This window comes from Ictalurus furcatus, chromosome 2 (genome assembly GCF_023375685.1).
Source record: "Ictalurus furcatus strain D&B chromosome 2, Billie_1.0, whole genome shotgun sequence".
Lineage (NCBI taxonomy): Eukaryota > Metazoa > Chordata > Actinopteri > Siluriformes > Ictaluridae > Ictalurus > Ictalurus furcatus.
The window spans coordinates 15,936,291-15,948,880 of record NC_071256.1 but is presented as its reverse complement, the minus strand read 5'-3'; the positions used below and the strand labels follow the sequence as shown (position 1 = coordinate 15,948,880).

Genomic DNA, 12,590 nt, shown 5'->3' with positions numbered 1-12,590 from the left:
ATCAAGATTTACTACTATCCAATCTGCACAGCTGAGCCAGATCCAATTTTGCTACACATTTTGAAAAAAATATAGATATGAATAAATAAATACATGAAAATTGTTAATATTATGCTATTTATCTAGAATCTAGAAAAATGGTTGCCTTGGTTATATCTTGTCTGTTAAGTAAGTGTTATGCTACAGTCTAGCACTTACATAACACAGCTACATTATTTAACATTTTACATAATGTTTACAGTTAGGCCTGGGCGATAAAACGGCATCGATAACGATAGAAACAATTTTCATTATAAAGCTCGATAAAATGTAAACAGACATGAAGTTTGGCTGTATGAACAATCCTCAAGCATGTGCCATCCCTGGATCATAAACAGCCTATCATATGCCTTGATAAAGTAGTGTGCTACGAGTAACAAGCAAACAGTCAATAACAAGTTGCGTATCTGTGGGGTTCGGTTGCGTCATCAGAAATCACATGTGAAAATGAGTTCAGAGCCTGCTGATGAGATTGTGAATAAAAGAAGGACGTGTCAGCTTACCAGTGTGGCAAGTTGTTTTTTTTTGGTTTATTTTCGTCTGACCGACATCAGAACACAGTTGTGTATAAGCTTTGCAAAAAAAAAATATGCTGTTTCTCCATATAGCCAAGTACAAGCTGTGAGAGACTTGTAGGGCGCATGAGCAGTGCTCCGCACATGTACAGTGCGTGTGATTCTGAACAGCGGGCAAGAAGAAATGTGACATTTTGCCGCTCTTTGTTTTCTGTTAAAATGTCGGCTCTGGGAAGGATAGTGAGTGTCCTCAGAACAGGAGCTCGACTCGTGAAACACAGACCTCAGAACAGTGTTCTCTGGAAGTAAGTGTTAAAGTGGAAGTTTTATATGAGGTTAGGCTAACTATGCTAACAGGCTGAGCACAAACCAGAACATCAGGAGTCACATTATATGCTATAGTGCGATGTTGATCTCCCTTAAAGTTTGCCTTGATTGTTCTACGTTAACTTTTACATTACACACATTTTGTAACATTTATGTTCAAGAGTTTCTTTAACACTTGTTTATTTCATCTTTAGATATTTGTTTAAATTCTATTTTGTTTTTGACTGTTAAAACTAAAATTATTTGATGTTTGCCTTGACAAAGTGGGTAAATTAAAAATACAATGGCTAAATTCAAACCGTTTTTTGTTTCAAAAACATTAAAAATAAATAATTATCAATACTCAATGATCTGAAACACCATATCGTCATAGATTTTTTTAGCTGTACCACCCAGCCCTAATTACAATTAAGTAAAAAGTTTCAGTATACCGTGTGTTGAAAAACAGGTTCACGTGAACAATAGGACAATGCAAACTTACATGTTCTTAATAAGAAGTGAAGCCTGAAAGGCAGTGGCGTGGCACTAAAGCTGTATAACACACCCTTACACGTTTACAAATGCACAAATATGTATTACTTGAATGGATTCTTTTCTTGTTGGCCTTTCCATACTTCAAGTGGACTGAAGTAAGCAGATTTTATTTTTTACTTTGTTATTTAAATATTTTAGAGACGGGTGTAGAAAAATATACAATATATGTCATAAAATTGTATGCTAACACTCAGGCAAAAAGTTAAAGATTCACTGTGCTGCTCAGTCCAATGTTTTGGTTGTCCTGAATCCTTATTGACCAGGCCAGTGGCTAAAGTAATATAATAAAGTATGCCGCTTAAGTAGAGATGTAACAACAGATTGTATAATGCAAAAAATATAACGTGTTACATGAGGTGTAATATACATTTCAGTGAAATCAAAACCACAACCGGTCCGCTTTATCTCGGTGTCAGGAGAGACTGCAAGGGTTTAAAAACAAGCATGCTGTTTTTCACAAGCCAGTACTATGTATGTGTTAGGTTGAGAAAATTAAGCAATGGCTACGGAAATTCCCCCAATGCTTTAAATGCATAAATACGAACTATTATCCTCTTCTAACAAACTTTATGTAGCACATTGTGTTTGTGCCCTATACAAAAAAGTCTTTGGCCAATTTTTCACCAACAAGATGTGTTCTGTCTTTGCAACTCATGTGAAAGACATTATCTGAGTTTAGCTGTTCACTGTGAGGTGACTTATTTATCGTATTGTGCTAGCTGGAACGTTATATGACAGTTTTGGGCCATGTGTTTCCACATAACCGTGTGTCCCTAGTTCAGAAAAGATCGTCTGTAATTCATGTACACTAAATAATGCAACTAGTAGAACTCGTTCCACCATCAACCAGATCATTCTTTGACCCACATGGGATTTGGTATCTTGGGCTATAATTCAGTTTTATTTGTATAGCGCTTTTTACAATAGACATTGTCTCAAAGCAGCTTTACATAAATATCAACACGGTATACAGATATTAAAGGTACAAATTTATCCCAACTGAGCAAGCCACTGAGTGGCGACGGTGGCAAGAAAAAACTCCCTAAGATGTTTTAAGAGGAAGAAACCTTGAGGGGAACCAGACTCAGAAGGGAACCCATCCTCATCTGGGTAACAACAGATAGGGTGAAAATGTTCATTATGGATTTATATGAAGTCTGTTTGGCCTTAGAAGCAGCCGTAATCCCAGCAACCTGGAATTGGAGTAGATGAGAGCTCCATCCAGAGGTAGGACTGAAACGGATCAGGCAGGTCCGGAGAGCAGAAAGGATCAGGATCTGTAGTATCTCCATAAAATTGTGTGTGGCTCGGCAGAAGGAGAGAGGGAGAGAAAAGATTACTAAGGGTATTACGCCATTAAGCGTATTTAGTTTAGCCGTATGTTTGTAGATAGCTGATCGTCACACCCATATCCATCCCATTCCAGATTTAGTCCCCCTTTGCACTCTTCTGGGAAGGCTTTCCACTAGATTTTGGTGCGTAGCTATGGAGATTTGTGCTCATTCAGCCACAAGAGCATTAGTGAGGTCAGGTAAAAAACCTCTGGAGTGCAGTCAGCATTACAGTTCATCCCAGAGGAGTTCAGTGTGGTTGAGGTCAAGGCTCTCGTGCAGGCTAATCGAATTCTTACACTCCAACCTTGGCAAACCATGTCTTCATGGAGCTCGTGTTGTGGACAGGGACATTGTTGTGCTGAAACATGTTTGGGCCTCTTCGTTCCAGTGAAGGGAAATTGTAATGCAACAGCATACAAACACATTCTATATAATTGTGTGCTTCCTGTTTACAATGGCTTGGGGAAGGCCCACATATGGGTGTGATGGTCAGGTGTCCACAAACCTTTGGCCATATAGTGTAGTTGCATAGCAGATGTAAACTTTTGATTTGTAAAAGTCATTAAGGTTCGTGGTTTTTTTTTTTGTCATTTTCTGGTTCTGCTGGACAAAAAAAAACAGCTAAAAGTCCACACACAAAATCTGCTTGATTGAATTGTCCACTGCTACTAGAAGAATGTTGTACATGGTGTGATGTGAAAATTGAATATCACTATTTGCCTTGTAATTAAAGGGATGTGTTTCATCATATGTCATAATTATGTAATTATAATGTTATGGCACCGTTATTTACCGTAACTGGTTATTGCCACAACACTTGCGATATGGTTTAATGTCGCGACCCAATTGTTTTGAGCGTCCCTATGACTTCATACTTCATAGCAACTGTCATACTTTCTGATTATATTAAACTCACTGATGGAGCTTTAATAAGCATGGAAATGCTATCTTGAAATGTTTCCTGAAATATCAACTGCATTGTGAGCCAACCTTAAAGGTGACCAAGGAGATGAGGAGTACTGCAAGTAAGCAATTACAACCCCAATTCTGAAAAAGTTGGGACAATATGGAAAATGCAAAAAACAAACAAAAAGTCACTTGAAAATTCACTTCACCTTGTATTATATTGAAAACACCATTATTAACTCATTTGATGTTTTACTTTGTGAATTTAATTTATTATTGAAAATATACACTCATTTCAAATCTGATGACTGCAACACACTCCAAAAAAAATGGGAAAGTGGACTGTTCACCACTGTCACACCGCCTTTTCTTTTAATAACACTTATTAAGCATTTGGACACTGAAGACACCAGATGGCTAAGTTTAGCAAGCGGAATTTTCCCCCATTCATCCATTATGCATTTCTTCAGCTGCGCAGCTTTATTTTGCACTTCATAATGCACCACACATTCTCAATTGGAGACAGGTCAGGACTGCAGGCAGACCATGCTAGTACCCGCACTCTCTGCTTATGCAACCATGTGCTTGTAATCCGGGCAGAATGTGGTTTGGTGCTGTCCTGCTCTGGATGGCAGCATATGTTGCTCCAAAATGTGTACATATCTTTCTGCATTAATGGTGCCATCACAGATGTGCAAGTTACCCATGCCATGGGCACTGACACACCTCCATACCATGACGGAGGCTGGCTTTTGGACCTGACTCTGATAACAGCTTTGATGGTCCTTTTCCTCTTTGGCCCGGAGAACACGACGGCTGTTTTGTCCAAAAACTATTTGAAATGTTGACTTGTCGGACCACAAAACACGATTCCACTGTGCTACTGTCCATCTCAGGTGAGACCGAGCCCACAGAAGTCGGCAGTGCTTCTGGACAGTGTTGATGTATGGCTTCTGCTTTGCATAGTAAAGCCTTAATTTGCATCTGTGGATGCAGCGGCGAATAGTGTTGACTGACAAAGGTTTACCAAAGTATTCCCAAGCCCATGTCAGGATATCCATTACAGTCTCATGACGGTTTTTAAGACAGTGATGTCTAAGGAATCAGAGATCACACGCATTCAGAAGTGGTTTTTGGTCTTGCCTTTACGCACAGAGATTTGACTGGATTCCTTGAATCTTTTAATTTTATTGTGCACTGTAGAAGGTGAAATGCCCCAAGTCCTACCGATTTGTCTTTGGGGAATGTTGTTCTCAAAGTGTTGGATTAGTCACTGACTCATCTGTTGACAGATTGGCGAGCTTCGATCCATCCTTGCTCTTGAAGGACTACATCTTTTTTGGAGGCTTCTTATATACTATGATTAGACGATTACCTCACCTGTTTCACATCACCTTCTTATTTCAACTTGTCACATCGCTATTAGTCCTAAATTGCCCTTGTCCCAACTTTTTTGGAGTATGTTGCATGCATCAATTTCAAAATAAACATTTATTTTCAAAAAACTATGCAGTTGATTAGGTAAAACATCAAATACCTTTTTTTTGTTTGTCTAAATACAAGTCAAAGTACATTTTTCAGTCACTCCTCTTTGTTTACCTTAGCATCTTCCATACATTTTCAGAATTGGGGTTATAAATGGCAAGCTGCTCTAGGTGTTTACAGAAAGCCTGTAATTACTGTTCTAATGATGTCCTTTCCTGTCCCAGGTTTGACCGAATAGCACACACCAGAGAGACCATGCACAGAGATGGCATCAACTCGTTGTCCTATAAAGTGGTGAGAGTGGAGAAGGACCAGCTGTTTACCAAAATCACAGTTGATGTCGGCAAACCATAAAACCGACGCATTTTACAAGAACGAACTCCTAAAAGATTTTTAAACTATCAGGAAAACGATGCAGTATCCAAATGTGCCTTGACATTCTAAGTCGCATATACCTTCGAATTTTTTTTTTTTTTTTAAATAATCTATCTTTTCGAAGTGAATTCTATATTTTTAAAAGACATTGGAAATTTATATGCCATCTTTGCACAAGTGATGGTGAACTGAAAGAAAGTGTATGTGTGAATCGAGGTCATAGTGGTGTGTGTTTGAGGATTTTTCTTTTTCTAAAGCACTCTTTACTGGGATATTAGAGCATCTCTTGAGCCACAGTGGATGCAACTTGCCAAGCAAGGCATTATGTAAAGAATGTATGCTGCAGCGTGTGTGTGTGTATGTATGTGTGTCTGTTCTCTTTTTCAGCTTTGCCTTATATCACATCTTTAGACATGATGATTTAGATAGGAGTTTGTGCTGGACTTGCTAAAATTCCAAGTCATGCAAAAAGTTTAAGCCTTCTTAAAATCCTCATTCCACTTTTGTGACCAGAAACCAAAAAGAAGACTTGTGGGGTTTTTTTCTGAATGTATTCTCGGTGCTTTACTCTTTGACTGTAAAGAAATCTAACACTCTGAGGTAGGTAATTTAGGCAAAGAAAATTGTAATATCCCCATTCCTTTCATAATACATATTAAAAATGTAAAAAGTCTATAATCTGTTTGTGGGGAAAAATCATTTCAGTGTTTAAAAAAAAAAGGCATTTAATATTGGAGAAATAGCATACAACAAGAAATGAATGAGAGATACATAATAGGCTTAAGTCCAACAATGCAGTACAAGCCGTATCAAAAGTGCCAACATATATGGTTTATCTGTAGCATTCATGATTCTTGACACTTTACTCTGGTGATATGGGAGACACCTTAAAACACCCTAAAAAAAAAAGATTTTCTGCTTTCTCAGCAATAACAAAGGAAATTCACTGAAGGGGAAAGGACATGAGATTTGGAAAAATTGTAAATTTTTTCTTGCTGTGGTTACTTTCACTTTTTGCAACTTTTTCTAGCTGAATTTGAGCTGTGAAGTTACGAGCCTCAATCTTGAGACATTAGAAAGCAAATGGGCAGGTTTGTGGTCTCTTTGGTTGGTAAAAAGTGGAGGCGCTGCTTATTATTAAGTATCACACACCTTGAATCTGTTTGGATGCATTCCAAAATCTAATCAGTTCTTCAATTCCGTATAAATTCTGCAAAAATTCAACCACTCAGTCATGAGACATTGTTGTAAGGAGAATCTCCTACACACAGACACATGCAAACAACATATGCTAGGGTTTTTGTGGTAAATTTTTTTAAAGGACTTTCTTATTAGCGATGTTGGCACCTCTTCAATGCCCATAATTTACTTCAGATCACAAACAGATAATGATATTCATTGCAACAACAAATCATCCACCCCTACTCTAAGGTTGTGGTTATCTCGGAAGATTAAAAAGCATGTTATAATTTATTACATATCTGAATATAAGTTTGGTTTGGGGAAAACCCATATTAATGTAGGATAGCTGGCCATATGTCTGCATTTTCTATGTTTTATTTGTTTGCTTGTTTTCCCATGAGCCACAAGCCAGATATAATTAATATATTAAAATGCCTTTTGTTATTTTGGGTGATAACTGTGACGTATCCGGGTTTATGGAAAAATATGTCCATTTCTGGTTTGCGCTTAATTTGTTTCATAGCCTTAATTATTTTTCAGGGTTTAAAAACTGAAAAAGTTCAATACCTGATTTTCTTTCTGCTTCTGTACTTCCTTAGGAGGTTCATCTTGTATGGTGAAATGTTTTGTGGACTAGTGTGCTGTCAGAAAGCAGACATGCATTTATTTTGTTGTGAGAGGAAAACAAAGCCATTAAAAATTTCAGTAGCTTAAATATCTTTCTATCTCACTGAGCCTTCTGAACCCAGTATCAATTATTCTTCTTTTTCTTCTTGAATTCCAAGTGGTGACCTTGGGATTGAGCATGATTGGTTCTCAATCCCAAACTGAATGTGTGCTCTCTATAGGTTGCAATTATTTAATACCTTTTGTATTTCTTTTATATAGACAGTAAACAAATTGCTTTTTGTTAGATAGTCAGCAATCTGCCAGCAAACCCAATGCTTTCCTATATACAGTTTCCTCTGAAACAATTGGATGGCAAGGCCAATTAATTTTTTTTTTCTTTAGACCTAAGACATTTGGGTTTGAGATCAAAAGATGGATATGAGATGAGAGATTGGGATTGAAGCTTTTATTTCCAGGTATTCTGGTATCTAAATCTGTTAAACAACATAATAATACATAGAACCTTTTGTATCAGACCATCCAATTTTTTAGTTGAGCAAATGTAAATGAACAGATAAGTAAATTAAATTGAACTAAATTTAAGTTAACATCACTTAATATTTGGTTGCATATCCCTTACAATAACTGCATCAAGCCTGTGAGCCATTGACAACACCAAATTGTTGGTTTCTTCTTTTGTGATGCTTTTCCGGAAATAATGCCATATTCACAGGTGAAACTTTAGGCTAAAACCAAGAGTAAATGTTTTCTTTCTGCTTCTGTACTTCCTTATGACGTTCATCTTGTATAGTGAAATGTTCTTTGGACCAGTGTGCTATTTATTGTTTAAACGGTCAATCTTAACAGGACACACCTGGGTAACAAGAAACACCTGTCAGTCATGTGTTCCAATATTTGCTCACCTACAAATTGGGTGGTCTGATACAAGATGTGCTATATTCTACGATTAACACGTCTACCGTCTACATATAAATACCAGGAAATAAAAGGTGAAATTCTCATATTCATGTTTTGATCTCAAACCCAAATGTTTTCAGTGCACAGCAAAAACAAAAAAGCCTTGTTGTTCCAATAGTTTTGGAGGGAACTGTACTGAGCAGCTTTCCAGGTGTTTTCCCAGCTGGGTACATAATTTACAGAATATTTAAGTCCTGCAACTGAGCGCAAGACACTTTCTTCCTTTCCAATCCACCCCCCCCCACCTCACGACTCTTCTTTCCAGTACTCCCCAAACCCCAGTGACTTCATCAGCATTTCCTGTGAAAGTACTCCCATGCCTCCTAAACTTTCCATTCTCCTCTTTCTCCTGTCAAGCAATGTTGCCATAATCAGGCAGTCATCTACATTTTCTATCTATTTGGACAATGGCCCTTGATCAGAGAACCAACACATAGTTTTGGGGTTGGATTTTTCCTCCCTTAATCATTTTTACAAACACTGTCTGTCTTCATTCTCTTTTTTTATTTGTGTTTGTCATGCTTAATTTCGACACACAAAGATACAACAATTTCTCTTGATTACTGACTTTTGTTTTTCATATTGTATTGCTGAAGATAAATACAGTTCTGATCTTTAAGAATTAAATTCTGATTTATTGTATCCCTGATTTTGTCCTTGTCCCTTTTAGTCTCATTTTATATACAGTATACAGTGCTTTTGCAAACGCTACCAGCTGTCCAAACTGTGCTGTGGATAAGCTTCCATATAATCTGGGCATTTAGTTCAGGTAATAAAAAAAAATATTGAAATATGTGTGATGTCTTCAGAGATTAAGGTGCTAATTTGTTGGTTGATGCTGTTTTAGTTATTCCCATGAGAATATTATTGAATTATTCACATCTCAAAAATAAGGGAAAACGGTCATGTTTCACTGGAATCTCTACCCTGACTCGCCATTTTTTGTGTAAACTTTGGACTCAAAGACCCATAATGCAGTGGTGTTGCCATGGGTATAGAGTGGTGCAGGGATGATGTAATTTTGTACCAGAACCCAGAAATTACATAGCATCACACTAGTTCCCTTGACAAAAACCCAAAAGGATTTTCCCATGGGCTTTTGGATTATTGCAAAAAAAATAAATAAAAAGCTCTGTGAGCAACAAAAGTTTACAATATTAACATCTTTTGTCCATCAAAAATAATTTTCACAAATGAACACAACTTTTTTGAAGTTTGAAGCCTAAATAAAATCACCAGAAATAAAAAAGGCTAAGAAATAAAAAGGGCTAAAATGCTAACTCGTTTCCAGGCTTTGGCATACAAAATGACATCATCCCTGCACCACTCTATTAGAATGAAAGTTGAAACTTTGGAAGCTGATCTGTTTGAGGCGTGTGGAGAGGTTATGAGGTGAGAGATCTGGACAGACTAAAGGACTACTGCATTGCTCTTTTTAGGTAGAGATGAAGAGCTCCCACTGCACTGCTATCATCAGGTATTTGAATGGCATTGTTGGTAATGTAGGAAACCATTTTAAAGTTGAAAATTGTGCAAAATGTCTATGAAAGATGCTTAAACCAAAAAAAGTCTACTCTAAATTTTGTTGGATGCCATTGAATATCACGTTAATTCATGTGGTTCAGAGTGTTTTTTTTTCCTTTAAAAACCTGCTGAATGGCACCGGTTTGGAGCGATTTGAGTGACATGGGGTGGAGAGTGATGTCACACAGCCAAAAAAAAATCATTTTTAATATTTCAAACAATAAACCAGCATAAACGTTCGTTTTTGCAGCACAAATTAGCACAAACGAATGGCATAGTTTTGGGGATTACTTAATTTCATGAGGTGCCAACATCATGTTGGTTTACCAAAACCCTTCTATTTCAGTGTGTTCCAACTTCTGTTACTCAATAGCAGTAGCACTTAGTGATTCTTCTGTGGAAAAAAAACTTGAGAAAAGAGTGTCACCTTTCAAAAGAATCCAAAACCATGCATGTACTCCAAATGGTTCAAGAACAGCTTTAATTTTACTTTGAGTTTGCCTTGGATATGTGTTTTAGGCTAATTTGACAGGGACTTTTAGCTGCTCTGTATTTCTTTATTTGTTGAATATTGGTAATGTACAATCAATACAATACAATCAGTGTTAAAATATTGCCTGGCAACTCCTAAAGTAGTTGCAGCATGTATATGTGTTTGGGTTAATTGTAACACTCATAATAATTACTTGCGTTAACTCCCATAGCCGGAGGCTTTTAAAAACCCAGTCATTAACTTTGTCTGTGCACTTCGCTTGCAGTAATACATTCTTTTGTGACAAAGATTATTTCCTTTGTTTGTTCTCTGTTAGTAATTGAATGATTTCAAAGCACTCCAAAGTTGTGCTCTTTTAGGCATGTATTGTACTACAGGGAGTAGAACCTTTCCTTTCATACAACATTAAATATAAAACTATAAATGGAGATAATGTAAAACGTGTGAATGTTTAATATATAAAAATGTAATCTTTGGCAAATTGCTGTGAAATAAAATACTTTGGGACATGCTGTTAATATAAATTTAATCAAGTTCATCGAGGTAACTGGTACTCCGCTTCATGCCGAGTCACATCGCACCTGTGTGTCATTGAATTTTAAAAAAAAAAATTTTGGGATAACATCATGGCAAACATCTTTGAATATTTCAACTCCGAATGCTCAAAGTATTTTTTTTTTTCCAATAATGCTACAAATTAATGAATTCATCAAGTCACTGTTCAGTTGTTAGTTATTTATCTGTGCTGTTGTAAGCAAGGGATTTTACAATTCCCTCAAATTATTGGAATAACAAGGCCAATTCTATTGTTTTCGCTATACATTGATCACAAACGCAAATGTCTTCAAAGGATGAATGACACGATAAATCAGAATTTCAGCTTTCATTTCCTTATATTTACATCTAGATGTGTTAAACTTAAAATATGCCTTCTTTTGTAGCAGACCACCCAATTTTTAGGTGAACAAAAGTATGAGGAAAAAGTAAGGAACAGAGACTAAAGTTAAGTAAAGTAAATAAAACTTAATATTTGGTTGGATATCCCTTACTCGCAATAACTGCATCAAGCCAGCAACTCACTGACATCACCGAACTGTTGCATTCATCTTTTGATCTCAAACCCAAATGTCTTCAATGTACATGTAAGTGTAAAAAATTTTATCGGCCTTACTGTTCCAATATAGCATGCAGTTTGAATAGCCAAGGAATATGGCTTCAGTATGCCTGAGATGATGCTAAATAAACAAGAATGTATCAAGTTTCTGCTAAACCTATTTCCCAGTTTTTGAACATGTTCTGCTGTACAGGGGCCAATGCAAACAAACTGCAAGGCAAACAGTCTTTGATCTCTTTCAATAAGATTGAAGTTCTATGAAGCTTGCTGTGCTTGTGCCTCTAAAGGCATGAAACAAATCCAGATAGCAGGAACTACTGTGTTAATGACTACTTCAACTTCTAACAAATCTTTATTGACTTACATTAATGCATTTATTATGTCTTATTGTCCTTCAAGCTCTCCTTATTCTTAAGAAAATGTTTTCCTGACACGAAGGGGTGGTAACCTGTGGACATGTCCCTGAAGATGTTTGTATTTAAGCTGTGTGTTCACAGACACAAGCCAGACCAGACCAGATACCATACATATTCTGGAGATTTAGAAACCATCAATGATCAGAGCATTCACTTTAATAATAATTCACATTACATATCACTTTTTGTTTGTTTCCGTTTTTGTGTGCACTTAATACTTGTTAATCAGACAAAAAAAAGCATAGCTTGTTATGTTACAGAAAAAAAAGGCAGAAAAGCACACACCCTCTGTCCTGAAGACTTTCCCTTGTCAGAAAACTTTTACAATGCAGTGACACTGTGGACTCCTCTCATAAATTTTAATAAACATCTTACAAAACAGTTACATAAAATGTATTTGTTTTTGACTTTTTTTTTTGGTATTTGATTAGTTTTTTATAATGTCAGCTGTCCACTATAGTGCAGTGTCATTTCTGACACTGACCTTGAGTCTGCAGTCTTTAGCTGTTTAACTCTCAGTTGGTGCAGCCATGCTGAGCTCCAGCTGTGTTTGGCAGCACTACGTCCTGAGAACAAGCCAAACTCGTAAACACTAACGGGAAGCCCATTTGCTTCGGAACATCTGTTTTTGTTTTTGCAGGAGCTTTGAGAATGTTCGAGGATGGCCTTGTCTTTTATAAAACACATTGTTATTTTGACCAAATTTTATATTGTACTTAGCTGTGTTTGTGGGGTTTTTTTGTATTGTCAATCAGTTTA

The 12,590-nt window shown here is 36.7% G+C and overlaps 1 protein-coding gene across 2 annotated transcripts in view; it reads left to right on the top strand.

The window, feature by feature from the left end:
• b4galt1l (DP-Gal:betaGlcNAc beta 1,4- galactosyltransferase, polypeptide 1, like) overlaps positions 1-12,223 on the top strand; it is a 45,170-nt gene extending 32,947 nt beyond the window's left edge. For both annotated transcript variants that reach the window (XM_053650413.1, XM_053650405.1), the window contains one exon: positions 5,365-12,223. In XM_053650413.1, coding sequence (XP_053506388.1) covers positions 5,365-5,494 — 130 coding nt within the window. In that variant the 3' untranslated portion in view covers positions 5,495-12,223. The remainder of the gene's footprint in view (positions 1-5,364) is intronic.
• The last annotated feature ends 367 nt before the right edge of the window (positions 12,224-12,590 follow it).